Source organism: Alexandromys fortis, unplaced genomic scaffold, assembly GCF_014885135.2.
Source record: "Alexandromys fortis isolate MF-2015 unplaced genomic scaffold, M_Fortis_MF-2015_v1.1 scaffold_87, whole genome shotgun sequence".
NCBI classification, from domain to species: domain Eukaryota; kingdom Metazoa; phylum Chordata; class Mammalia; order Rodentia; family Cricetidae; genus Alexandromys; species Alexandromys fortis.
In genome coordinates, this window is record NW_026067971.1 from 7,269,769 (window position 1) to 7,283,528 (window position 13,760).

Consider the following 13,760-nt stretch of genomic DNA (forward strand, 5'->3'; position numbering starts at 1 on the left):
TCAGGCTGTAGGCAAGCCTGAGATGTATTTTCTTAATTGGCAATTAATGGAGGCCCAGCCCTAGGCTTGTGGTCCTAGGTTCTATAAGAAGGCAGGCTGAACAAGCCAGGATGGTCAGGCCAGTAAGCAGCTCTCCTCCAAGGCCTCGGCATCCCCTTCTGCCTTTGTTTGAGTTCCTGCCTTGGCTTCCCTCAGTGGAGTATGGCTTGGAATATGTAAGCCAAATAAACAAATAAGCCCTTCCCCCCACAAGCTGCTTTTATTCATGGTGTTTCATCACAGCAATAGTGACCTAAGACAAACCCAGGTCCCCACTTCATCCTTCCTCACACATTTTAGGCTTGTGATTTGCCTTCAACACAGCAGTCAGCCAGTCCATCTCTCTCCGTCCCTCCCTCCTTTCCTCCCATCTCCCTCTCTGTTCCAGTCTCTATGGAATCTGAGTAGTCAGAATTAGATTGGGTGGTCAGACCACAGCTGTTTCCAAGAAAACTAGGAAGTGAAAACATTTGCCAAGTTACAGGATGCATCAGTGACAGAGCCTACAATGGACCCAAATCTGGCTCAGAAATGAGATGAGCCTTGCTGAGCACCTGAGCTGGGCCCACCACCCATATCAGACAGTTCACAATGGCCTATAACCAACCTCAAGATCTCCAACACCCTTTTCTGGCCACCTCAGGCACTGCACACTCACGTACATACATGAATAACACATGCAGAGACACAAATACAAATAAAAAATATTTTTAAAACACTCAGATCTCTAAATCAAAGGCCTATGATTTTTCATCTAGGAGCCTAAGTTCTATTTTTTAAGTGAAATTCTTGGAGGGAAGAACTGAGGTCCCTGTGGGACCATCCAGGACTCTACAAGGCTAGGAGCTGAGTTTCACACACCTCCTAAGGTTTTATTTAAAACATATCATGGCACACACCTTTAATTCCAGCACTTAGGGAGCAGACAGATCTCTGAATTGACTATATAGATATAATGAGACCTTGTTTCAAAAACAGAAAAGTTAATTGATTGATTGATTGATTGATTGGGGACTGGAGAGCTAGCTCAGCAGGTCTGAATGCTTTCTGCTCTTCTGGATGAACTGAATTTGGTTCTGAGCACACATGCCGGGCAGCTACTCAATCACTCCAGTACTAGTAGATCCAATGCCCTCTCTAGTCTTAGTGTGTAGGTACGCTCATGTGTGCATATCCATGTGCAAACAATGACACACAGACACATAACCAAAAATACTAAAAACAAATCTTCTTTTTAAAAGAAATAAGTATCTCTGAGGCATAAAAGAAAGGGAAAATATGGATACTTGAGCAATTGGTATCCACTCTGGTATTCCTTGGCAGCCCTCCAGTTCCAGCTTCCCCCACAGGAAAAAAAAAAAAACACACCAGTGGCCTTCCCCTGAATTTCTGACCTAATGAAAGGCAATTTGTTAATAGTCTTAATACTTTATTAATTTAAAACAACATTCTAATAAATATAATCTAACATACATAATGCACTCAAGAAGATTTAGAAACATTTACAAAACCTCACAGTAGAAAGACTACTTCTCTCCTAGATAGTACACAAGGGGCAGGAGTTGAGGTTCAATGCCTTTGCTCCACATCTACCAGCCCAGGCTGGAAAAGGAGCCACTAACAATAAAAACTGGATTTGCCCATGAATTTTTAACATGACCCTCCAGTTGTTTTTTTTTTTTTTTTTTTTTTTTTACACTTGCGAAGCCCCAAAAGTGTCAAATGGGAAGTCTGAATATTTGTGTGGTCTTTTCAGAACTCCTTTGGAGGAGGAGGACACAGGCTATCGCTACTTTGAGGTTCAACTGATAGCATTTGAGGGGCAGGGGCGGCTGACTTCAATCTCTGGCTCCCCAGTTCCCTATTCTGATAATCTGTGGTCAATAAACACTTGCTGAGTAGACGAGGGACATCTTGTGTCTTACAGTGCCACCTCCTAAGATGACACCACAGAGGACCTCTGACTCCCTCTCATCACCAAATCCACTTTTTTTTTTTTTCTTGCGTCTTTCTGACAAGCTTAAAGGTGGTGCTGCGTCTGGTGATTTCCCAAAGGAATGAAGACCCTTCCCTAAACCAGTGTCTTCAGAAGAGTAATGCTTGTCCTTTCTAAATAACGCATCAGCCAGTGTCTCCCACTCTGGGCTGACCTTTGCAAACGGAGTTCAGTCTCCAGCAGCTTTGGGAAGGAAGGTGAAGGGGAAACGCCACAGTGAGCTTTGCGCACGGTGCAGGGTCTGAGCAGGGTTGGGAGGCAGGCAGTCCTCTACAGTAGTGTTCGCAGCTGCTGTTGCTGATGGCCACGGTGCTCATTTGAGTCCATGCTGCGTCTCCCGGTGCCGCCTGAGATCCACCTTTCTCTGGAAGCCCTTCCCACACAGGTCGCAGCCGAAGGGCTTGAAACCCGTGTGCTTTCTGCTGTGAGTGATGAGGTTGGAGCTCTGACTGAACGCTTTGCCACACACCTGGCATTTGTGGGGCTTCTCACCTGCAAGGATGGAAGACCAAGGGCAGGAAGTATGAGCCTATGATAAAACTGGCAGGGACCCGTTGCTACCCGCACGCTCTTTCTAGCAGCTGGCTAAGACCTTCAAGACGTTGGAGGGTGATGGGCGGCAGCATGAACCAACTCATGACCTGCAACTTGGTACCAGTAAAACACGGGGGCACCAGGTGGAAGGAGACTTTTTGAGTGGAGGCTCCCAGCCAAAGGTCTCAAACGGTTTCCTGCTAAACGGAAACTGAGCAAAGGCCACGTGCCCTCCCCAGCTGAATCCACCCCGAGGACTCGCCTGCCTGACTTTTAGAAGCACAGGGCCCCCAGCAGATGTTCAGCAGGAGGTGGGAGGGGCCGTCCTACAGACCCTGTGACTGCTTTCGTCAGAGGAAGTTTTCAAATCTGAGTTTCCAAGTGGGTGTTGTTTTGTGTGGCCAGTGAAGCTGTCTTCTTTTCTCGCTCTTGAAGCACACGGGTTTGTCCAATGTCTTAATTTTTTAAAATCCACACGAGGGCCACAAATCACTTCTTAAGGTTCTTTTCTATCTTTACTTTCTTTCTTCCTCTCTTTGAGGTTTTAAATCACAGGATTCTTAATATGCCAACAACTCTTCACTACAGATTTCAGCAGATAACAGACACTCACGGAAGGGGAAAGTTTTAAAAACAGGTAAAAGGAAGAAAACCAACAGCTTTTGTCTCTCCCTGTCTTGTGAACTGGTTAAAACCGGGGTAAACAAACATTCCCAAAGAGTCCCCTCATGACTCTATGGTTGAGAATTGGCCTTGGGGAAACAAAACAAGCAAACAAGAAAACGAAGTGTCTTTCTGTCTGCTCATTCTTAAGGAACCTCCTGTGTGTTCTTTTCTCTCTTCATACTTAAGATTTCCTGACAAGGACTCACCCAGCGAAACTTGCCCTATCCCTCAGAGTCAAACATATCTGAGGAATGAATTGTAGCCATAATATAAATGTTTAATAAAGGCTTGAATGTGCCATTCAGTCAAGATTCTAGTTGCATTTTGATAAGTGTCTTGAATAACCTATAAAGGAAAATTTTGGGACAAAGGTGCATGACCAAAGGGATTTTTTTTTCTCTGAGTTTTCTGATACAAATTTCTACACTGTTCACAAATTTTAAAACATGGACTGTGGGCTCCTGGAAGGCACTGTGATTTTTTTTTTTTTACGTAGTTACTTACTGATTTTTTTTTAAATGCAGGCTATTACTATACAGCTCTAGCTGGCCTACAATCCACTCTGTAGCCAAGGCTAGTCTCCATGCCTAGGGATCCACCTCCTGTGTGCCACCACACCCAGCTGTGATCTGATTTAAAGTGATGTTCATGTGCTCCAGTAAGGTCAGAGATTTTGGTCTCATGTAACCGACATGTTGGCTGTCACAGGAAAGGTTCTTAGGGGCAGAGAATCACTTAGCTCACAAGCTGCTACACTAAGCCCACTCATCTGCGACTGAAGTGTTGAGGAAGGAGTCCCAGGCTGGAAGCCAGAGCCCTGGGATTTATTCAAACTGACTCTGATAGATCGCTCGATGTCTGGAGAGCAAAAGAACCCCACTTTACTGTATGGAGCAGCAGGAAAACAAAAGGGAAGGACAATCTGAAAAACTTGGGTATTTTTAAAGCATTGTAAGAAGTTAGGAATAGTCACAGTTAGGGAACAAAATTGTTAATGTTTTGAAAAGAAGAACAAATAAGAGAAGTCGCCAACACTGACAGCTCCCACAACTGAAAGTCTAATATAACAAACAGGTCAAGACCTCAGAGCAGCACACCTGAAGCTGAGCCCTGTGTGACCCTGGATAAGTTACCCGATCCTTCTGTGCCTCCATTTCCTCATCTCTAGAATGGAGATGGGGACACAGGCTTAGCAGAACACTTGGTAGCATTTGCCTTCCTTTTTCTACTCAAACAAAACAAACTCTTATAAAAACGAAGTGTAGGAGCTACACATGAACTCTGATGGCCGTAGTAAAACCTGGGAGGGCTCTGATGTTAACACAGAGGAAGACACTCCTTCAGACCCAATGACAAGGTCCCTCTGGGGGAGAACTCCTGCACCACAGTGGAGCCAGAATATCAGAAGGGAGTTGTGTTGGCTCCCAAGCGCCTCCTACAAGCCCAGCCCCTTCCAGTCACCTGTGTGGATGAAGGTGTGTTTCTTCATGTCGGACTTCTGGTGGAATCTCTTGCCACAGTACTGACAGGGGTAGGGCCGGGTGTCCGAGTGAATGAGCAGGTGTGTGGACAGCGTGGACGACCGCTTGAAGCTCTTGCCGCATATCTTACAGTCAAAGCTTCGTTCCTGCAGAGGGGACAGGAAAGGAAGAGGGGGAAATGCATCGCTCCTCCCTAGGGTGCCGCCCTCAACACCAGGGACAGAATCCTCCTCTCCCTTCCTCCTCTGAGCCAGAGACCTCTTCTCCCTTCCTCCGTTAGTTTCAATCCCCACCCATCCTTCAACACCTCCTTATTAACATGTTTTCTGCCAAAACACTTTTCAGCCACAACCCTCCACACCCCAGGGCAAAAGCATAGCTCCACCCTGCATTTTTGACACCCATTGGCAGATTTCTTCACCCTCCTCGAGATGACCCCCCACCCTAGTCACTGTGGGTTTTCAAGGAGATGAGCTGTTGCCCTGGCCACTTGTGTAATATTTCGCTTATCTCCCTCTCTTTAATCACTGTACGTCCATCAAGGACCTGGTGTGCCGCATGAGTCTCAGGTGTCTGAAGCCTTGGACTTAGGCAACAATTACTTATAAACGAGCGCAGCGCGTACACTGGATGCTGGAGCTGAGCTGAGACCCTTCTGTGCCAGTCAGGAAGGATGAAGGGAACACAGACAGTAAAGAAAAGGCGGCAGCAGCAAACCTTCCTGCTGTCCAACAGAACTGCACCACTGGAAGCTGACAGTGGGGCAGGACCACAGTCTAAGATTGCTGCAAACCCGGCCCTCTATCACCCACGTTTTTCTCTACACACCTAAATCAGAGCAAGCAGAAAGGGCACCAGAAGGAGCCCAGAGGCAATGGGAAAGTGGCTGGTGCTACATGCGACTGAAAGGACCCCAGGGCAGCTTCCGGCTTCCAGAGCCCAGCTTACCTGCGAGTGCACGGCCTTGTGCTGCTCCAGGCTCACTGCGTGCCCGAAGGTCTTGCCGCACATCTCGCACGCGAATGGTCTCGTGCCGCTGTGGGACCGGCGCACGTGCACCTCCAGCCCGTGCGGTGTGGAGAACACCTGGGGGCAAGTGGGGCCAGGGAGAAGGCCGCTGAGGGGGGTCTCGGGGTGTGGACGCTGGAGGGTCACAGGCTGGGGGCGCAGGCGCAGGGCTGAGAAGGCCAGGTGCGCGGGAACCTCACCTTGCTGCATTTGATGCATTTGTAGGAGCCACCGCCCAGCAGCAGGCGGGTGCACAGCAGTTCTGACTCCACCTTGACGCCCACGCTCTTGTCTGCGTGGATCTCGTGGCCGCGATCTTGGTACAGCCGGCCCGCTGCTGCGTTCGGCCGTTCGTAGAGCCCGGCAGCCGCAGGCCCGAAGTCTCCGTAGAGCCCCAGGCCAGAGCCGCCGGTGGCTCCGCCCGTAGCACCGCAGGTCCCGGGTGGCCCCGCACCGGCTCCGCCCGCAGCCGGCTCCGGGCCGTACAACGGGGCCGAGTGGCCCGGCTCCCCGCCGCGCTCGCAGAAGAGGCTCAGGCCGGCGCTGCGCTCCAGGGCGGTGCACTGCCGGTAGCTCTGCACCAGGTGCCGCAGGTCGGACCCCGCGAGGCCGCTCCAAGCGTAGGGCTTGAAAGGCAGGGTGTAGGGTTGAACTTCGTCCAGAGACCGGCATAGCGACTTCTCAGAGGCTGTGGAGGCACAGAAGGCCGTCGGGTCAGGTTCGAGGCTGCTGGGTTCCTAGCTGGTTAGACCGCTCAGAATCCAGGACACCCTGGGGAAAACTCAGGCAGGCCCGCGGGACTTCCCGGGCCTAAGGCAGGGCAGCAAAGTGAGGCTTAAAATGGCATAGAATGAGGAGATCGGAAAATTCGATTGGTTGGTTCTCTGGCTGGACCCCCAACACCTGCCAGTCCTGTTGGGAAAGACGCCTAGAGCTTTGGCCTAGGGTCCTGCTACAAGATCCTGACCTCTCCTACTCCCTTCAAATTCTCCACTTAATTCTTTTCCTTTTGCGATAAATTATGAAGAAGGGTTAAACAAACAAACTTTGGATCGAGGCTATCTAGAAATACCAGACAGAACAGACTGAAATGGTCTTAAGATCTCTCAAAGCTGTGAAGTTGTTTAATGTGTTCAGCAAGGGGCAGCAGGCAAGGACTCGAAGTACGCCTATACCTGATACATTTCTGATAAAAATTATTTTTACAGTTAAGAGTTAGCCACCATCTTCGGGAGAACTCCCCTTCCCCCACACAGGTCAATTTTGCTGAAACTGGATACTGGATGGATATTGAGTGAATGTACGGCACACTCCATGGTGGGGGGAGGACTTGCTCCGTGAGAGGTTGCGGGAGTCACACACACAGCCGGGAAGAACCCTTTGCTTGCAGGAGTAGATGAGCTATCTTTTAAAACCAGTACTATGACCTGGAAATAACCGACCATTGGCAGGAATTGTATTGATCTGCTCCTTTCTTACTTTTGCCAGGACCCGAGATACTCCCGCTCAACCCTAGTCAAGTGGTTTGCAGGAAGCTCAGTTGCTCCCTGGAAATGAACCCCTGCATGCTGGCCCCTGAGACTGGGTTTTCCTAGCAGAGGGGGAAATGAAACTTTCAAAGACAGAGTCAAGGAGCTGAGATTTTCCTCGGCAACCTCGCTCTCCAGTGTGGCATCCGGGTCTGTCCGGCGCAGACTGCCAGGTCTCTTGTTTGTGGTTATTCGTGTCTGCGTCCTGAATTCTGGGTTCTGACACTTTCTAAACAACAAATTTTGGTCAGAAAAAGAAATGTCAGCCAGGTGAGAGGACCGGCTCATTTGTCGCACCTGCCAGTTCCAGGCAACGAATAAAGCGGCAGCCTGGAGCTAACTCCCTTGGAATGAGGCGGAGGACACTTAGGACAAGGTGTCCAGTACGATGAGGCTTGATGCCTCCCCCTGGACCCTGTCCCCGTAGGAACCTGCTCCCTAAACAGGCTCTTGGCTTCCCTCTGTACTGTGGGGTCCCCGGATCTCTGCCATAAGACCTCGAAAACGGGTCCTTACCTGGAGACACCGAGGGAGAAGGGGGCCTCCAGAAGTCCTCGAACTCAGAGCTCGGGTCACAAACGCTGCTTTCGCAGCTGTCGGGGGTCGCGGAGGCTTTGTCATGAGCCTCGGTTAGCTGAGAGTCGGGAGACAAACGGTCTTGGGGAGCCGTCTTCGCCTCGCCTGCATCCACAGGGTCTATGGAGAGGAGTCAGAAGGGAAGTCAACCTAAGCCTGGCTGGAGTGGTTCCACTGTGTCGCCTGCGTCCTCATCTCTCCACTCAGACCCGGCCGGAAGCCCTCCCAGATTCAAGGGTCTACTACGGGCCGGTAGGGGCATCTCTGGCAAGCTCGGCAGAACCGGAGTACTAGGAAACAAACAAAGCACCCGAGGGGCGTTGGGGTAGTCTCCCCTGGTTCTAGGAAGCAAGGTGGCTTGGAGCAGAGTCGGCGGCGTCCCTGCCCCGCCCGGTCCCTGCGCGCCTCGCACCTGCTCTGCCCGGCGCGGGCACGGTCTCCAGACGGAGGGAGTAGTCTGGCCCCGGGGAACGCGGTTGGTGGTAGCTGTGCGCCTTCTTGCTCTTGACTAGGAAGGAGCGCGGCATGATGGCCAGCCTCTGGATGAATGTTTGGATCCTCAACCTGAGGTTACTCCAAGTTCTGAGAGGAGGCAAGAACCGGGTGGAAATGCGGGTCAGCACCGATGGCGGCTGTAGACCGCACCCAGGCCAAGGGAGAGAGAGTACGGGCCAGGGAGGAGAGAGGGAGGTCCGCAGGAGGAGGGGCTTGGCCCCCAGGCGCCGCGCTCACCAGGTGGCACTCGGACAGGTGGCGCGAGTCCGGGCCTCCGCTGCCACTGCCACGGCTCAGTGGTAAAACCTGTCCCCGAGATCTGGCTCAGGTCCCTTTCCTCGGCCCTGCCCACGCCCTAGCCCCTCCCCTTCCCTAGCAAAGCTCTCCCATCACTCTCCAGTCCGCAACTGGCCCGTTATCCCAAATCAACCCTGCAATGTCCGCCTGGTCCCTTCTGGACTGAGGAGAGAGAATGGGCCGCGTTGGATTAGATTAGTTTAGGTGGTCAGGGTGCATCAGTGGTTGGGACCCGGAAGGGGCATGGATGGAGTCAAGACCTCCAAGAGTCCCGCGACAAACAGAAGCGAAAGAGGGGCATACTAGGCAGGACTGAAGGACTGGTTTGCCCAGGGATTGTGTGCAGCTGAGGCTGGAGCAGAGAGAGGCAGGAAGCCAGAGGGACAGGAAAGTGAGGGGTGGGGGAGGTGGCAAAGGACCAACACTTGCCCCAGGAGAAACGCCCTCTGGAAAAAGTTAGCCTGGAAGCCAGCGGCGGTGCCGGCACTGGCCAGGGGAGTGACCGCTGTGAAATAGCCCACACCCGGCAGGCCTAGCCTCGGCAACTATGTCCCGGGAAGAAGTATTTTTCGATCTGCTCACCAATGATCTTGTCCTAAGGAACTTGAGGCTGCACTGCCTGTGCACAGACTGCCAAACACGCGGCGCCCAAATCCGTGGAGCAGCAACGGTTTAGGGAGCCAGCCAGATGAAACCAGAGCGCGTGCGAGCGATCAGTGGCCAGGAGGCTGAGGGTCTCCGGAGCCAGCACGCCAGAGAGCTGGCGTCGCTCTCATTAACCCCCAATCAGTTCACCTAATCTCGGGTCGAAACCTGAACCCGGCGGGGAGGCGGGGCTGCTACTGCGTCCCAGCTCCAGGTCGGTTGGGGGGGGGGGGGGAGACCCCGACCGTGAGGAGGCCTAAGTTAAACGAATGTGTGCCTGCCTCCGAGGTCCAAGGCGACGGGGGTCGGTTCCGAAGCCGGCGGGAACGGCTGCGGCGGGCTCAGGAACCAGGGCTCAGGGAAGTCTAGACCGACAAACACCTCTGGTCCTTGCTCTTCGGCGGTTTAGACTGCGGAACCGGAGCTGCTTCGCTCCTAGGGCACAGTACAGAGCACACCTGACGTCCCCACTTAAAAGGAGACTAGGGATCCCTGCTCCAGATCCCCAACCCTAGTGTGTGGTCTTTTCCCGGAGGGATGGGAGAAAAGTATGCTGGAAATTTCTGCAAGAGACCAAGGCTCCAGAGGCCTGGGGGGCAAGCATGTCACACTCCTTAGTCAGGTTCGGCTCCCAGGACCCGGGCTCCGCCTCTTAAAAGTCCCTGACTGACTTGTACGGCCAGAGGCTCCAGCCAAGAGACAGTTCTTAAAGCAAGCATGAAGGGGAGGAAAACAGAGCAAGGGTCTTGGGGGCCTTGGTGAAGCTCAGGCCGGCGTTGGCCGGGAACAAGACCCGTGGGAAGCAGAAGGGCTGCCTGATTCCGCGGTGGGTCGGCGCGTCAGCAACCACGCGGGACACGGTAGACACGTCCTCGCTCCAGCCACAAACCTACGCCCCTCTAGCACCCTGGAGGGCTTTGCTGGTTCCGGGTAGGAGGGGTAGGGGGGATGGCAAGGCCCAAGGCCCGGCGCGTGGGAAGGCAACCTCGTGCTGCAGCTGGCGTCCAGGGGGCGGGGCGGCACGCTCCTGGCACTGCGGCCCTCCAGGCTTCCCCTGGTCATCTGAGGCCGGGAATTAGGGACCTGAAGGTAAAGGTGCTCAGAAGCAGTATTCCAGAGCCCAGCTGCCGCCACATGCCCACCAGATGGTTCCTTCCCACGTGGATCCCACTCCCTAGCTAACCTCCAAACCTTGTGCCCCCTACTCCAGATCTTTCGCTGCACCGGTTTGGTGCCTTCAGAACCCAGCCCCCGGAGCTGTGCAGCAGGTGGGGACCCGCCAGCGCCTTCGGGACGTCCCCTAAGTGGCAGTGTCCTCCTACCAGTCCACCCCCGCCTGGGCGGGAGGCACAGCAGTTTCAGCAAACCTACCTGCGGGGTCAGGGCGCGGGCACCGAGCTCTGAGAGTGTGCAAACTGAATCTTGCTTTCGGGAGAGACTGATCTCTTTCTGACTTTTTTTTTTTTAATCTCCTTCTGAGCTCAGCCCCCAAAACCGCAAACTTCACTTCCTGAGCGTTAGAGGCGCTCGCTAGCCCTCTCAGACCAATCCCCATCCCCCAGTGGGGCGATGGGCCACGAGCCTCCTTTGCGCAAGGGGTCAGGAGGCGACGGGGGGGGGGCATTCTTGCGGCGAGCTTCATGGGCACCCCTCAGCAACACTCCCCAATTTGTTTATCTGTGGGACCAGGGGCTGTCTATGGAGGACCCGGGAGGTCTGAGTACCCAGCACTAGAAATAACTAGAAAGAAAATGGAAATATTCTTGGCTCCTGGAGACTTCCGCAGCGAGAAGTCACAGATTCAGGACACAGATTGACGGGAGCGGCGGGTGCAGGGGCACTCGGCTCGCACGAGGTCTCTCTGGCCCTCTGGCTGTGGGCACCCCAACCCTGTCGCCTGCTTAGGCATTGTCGCCCCCGGATCGCGGCCGTGAATCACCGGACCCCGGTGCCGCCGGCGTGGAGCCCGGCTGGTGACCACCGCGTCCGCAGAGCGAAACCTGCGCCGCGGCCCCGAAATAGCTTGTTATGGAAACACTTGAGGATAAATACGCCCAACGAAGCTGAAAATACCTTGACACCCAATCCCAGAGGTTTGCTCATTTCCCTTCGGATTTAGGTAACGGTTAAATTTGGAAGAGGTGGGCGAGCGCCGACCCAGCGAAGAAGGGCTGGACTGGCGGCGCGTCCCGCGGGCGCCGGTGGCATCGGTGGGCGCGTCCTCCCCTCCCCGGCCTCGCGCTAGCTTCCGGTGGTCGGAGCTGCGAAATTAAAGGCGGCGCGGGGGCCGAGGCTCGCCTGAACCCGCCCTGCGTGGCCCAGGCCGGGGGGGGGGGGCTGATTTGGCGCCTGGGGCTGCTGCCAGGTACTGGGCCTGGGGGACACTGTTCTGAAAGGACAACCCCGAAAGTAATTGCAAAGTGAGGGCTTCGGGAATAATGTCCACCGTGGGTGGGCTCGTCCTCAATGGAGGTGTGGAATTAGCACTTAATAGCAGGGGGAAATACCCAAACTTCACTCTTCTGCAAGAAAAAGAAAAAAGAAAAAAAAGAAAGAAAGAAAAAAAGAAAAACGCAGTCACTTGAGACTGTATATTATGCTGTGTGGTAGTGCGTGCACTGTGCACGCTCGGTGCCTTCACCCTCTCCTCCCTTGCAGGGGTGAAGCCGCTATCGGCACTGTGCTCTTCCAAGTGAGTTGGGCTGGGTTTTGAGCGCTATTTCGTGCACTATAATTCTGCAATGAGACACTGGGGGGCCAGCGATGACCCGCAGAGCTTGGCGGGGAGGGGGAGGGAACCAAAATATGTTCAAGCGTTTGTCTTGTTAGATCTTTGAGAATGAAGTCCTGGGATTTGTACTTGCTAAGCACATGGCAATGAACTAAACCTGTATCTATCATTTTTTAGATTAATCCAAAATCGTTATAAGGACAAAAGGCTTTTCCATAGGAAAAACGGCTATTTTTCACCGTAAAATGTGGAGAATATTTGGTTAGCATTGCTTCGCGTGTTTTAACAAACTGAGCATCTTATCTACCTCCTGCAGCATAGACCAGTGCTGCCTGCTAGGACACACATCCTGTCTGCTAAGTTGCCCTCAGGTACAGGATGCTCAGCACACCCTTTCTTTATAGATCGTGCAATCTTAGATGGGTCACACATACTGAATTAGCGAAAGGGAAATCAGGCATTTCCTATTAATAATTTATTTGTTGTGTGCTTTGTCCTCTTCTAAATATCTCAGAGTAGTTCCAGAGTAAATCTTTCCCTAGTTATCTTGTATTATTTTTGACGAGGGAAAAAATCAAAATTTTAGAAGAAAATGACAAATGTGACAAAATTGAATTTGTTATTAACCAAATTACAAAAAAAAATAATGATGAAACTTTTTTCATAGACACCAGCTCAAAGTCAAAATTTCCCATCCAGGCTCTCTGACTAGTCAGCAGTTTAAGTGCTGCTGGAGGATCAATCCATGGAGGTGTGTTAGCACCTCGACAACAACAGAGCCCTTCCTTAGGCCAGCCTGAATCATCCTGTTTCCATTTTGCTGTCATCAGCCTCTTGGGATTTCTGACTTGGAAATAAAACTGGGAGCTGGGGCAGGGGTCCTCTGGAGCAGGTGAGAGGCAGATGGCACCTTTACAGGCTGGGCCATGCACGGTTAATCTACACCAAATGGGTACACATTAAAGCAGCTATCGCATGAGGAAAGGACTCCTTGAGGTGTATGTGTTGTGTGTGTTGAGACATGACTCCCATCCTTGGGGAGCATAAGAGGAAGGCAGGGAGAAGGGACCCAGAGAGATAAGGAGGCTAACACGAGAAGGGGGGTGGCAGGAAGCCAGACCTGACTAGGACAGTCCAAGGACCTGTCTCTGGCTTCACACTTCAAATCAGTTCTTTTTATTTTATACTGAACTGAAGGTAAAGAGAGTATCAGCCAGCGTGCTGTGAGCTTTGCAACACACACACACACACACACACACACACACACACACACACACACACAGGGGGAGGGAAAGAGAGACAGAGAGAGAGAGAGAGAGAGAGAGAGAGAGAGAGAGAGAGAGAGAGANAGAGAGAGAGAGAGAGAGAGAGAGAGAGAGAGAGAGAGAGAGAGAGAGAGAGAGAGAGGGAGGAGGAGGAATCCTCCTCTTCATCTTCCTTTGACAATGGAAATCTGATGGAGACAGAGGTACTTGAAAAAAATACATCTACTTTTTTTTTCCAAGCAATTTACTGATTTTTTTTAAAGTAATATCAACAATACGCCTGTAGATGCTTAATGCCAAATGATTTTGTCTTCCAAACATCTCAGGTATCTGGCCAGTCAGCTGTCTGTCTGAAGGACCATCTCATATTTCTATCGAGAAAAGGACAGTAAGGATCTGGCATGCAGACTCATCTCGGCGCTCAGGAGGCCGAGGCAGGAGAGCCACACCTAAAAATTTAGACTTACTTTCACACAACAAAAGGCTTAAGACAGAAAG

The 13,760-nt window shown here is 52.3% G+C and overlaps 1 protein-coding gene across 1 annotated transcript; it reads right to left on the reverse strand.

Moving 5' to 3' along the window:
- Positions 1-1,528: 1,528 nt before the first annotated feature.
- On the reverse strand, positions 1,529-10,698 carry Gfi1 (growth factor independent 1 transcriptional repressor). Its single transcript, XM_050155602.1, has 7 exons — positions 10,638-10,698; positions 8,242-8,411; positions 7,770-7,949; positions 5,925-6,412; positions 5,665-5,802; positions 4,697-4,862; positions 1,529-2,527 (listed from the first exon to the last, which is right to left on the reverse strand). The coding sequence occupies exons 2-7, from the start codon at positions 8,354-8,356 to the stop codon at positions 2,349-2,351; spliced, it is 1,266 nt and encodes a 421-aa protein (XP_050011559.1). The 5' UTR covers positions 8,357-8,411; positions 10,638-10,698; the 3' UTR covers positions 1,529-2,348.
- Positions 10,699-13,760: the final 3,062 nt, after the last annotated feature.

Bases quoted from the DNA above. Each gene is read 5' to 3' on its own strand.
- Gfi1 (XM_050155602.1), bottom strand. From the start codon at position 8,356: ATGCCGCGCTCCTTCCTAGTCAAGAGCAAGAAGGCGCACAGCTACCAC. The intron at 6,413-7,769 runs GTAAGGACCCGT...GTGCCTCCACAG, and splicing joins TTCTCCCTCGGTGTCTCCAG to CCTCTGAGAAGTCGCTATGC. The intron at 4,863-5,664 runs GTAAGCTGGGCT...TCCCCTCTGCAG, and splicing joins ACAAGGCCGTGCACTCGCAG to GAACGAAGCTTTGACTGTAA.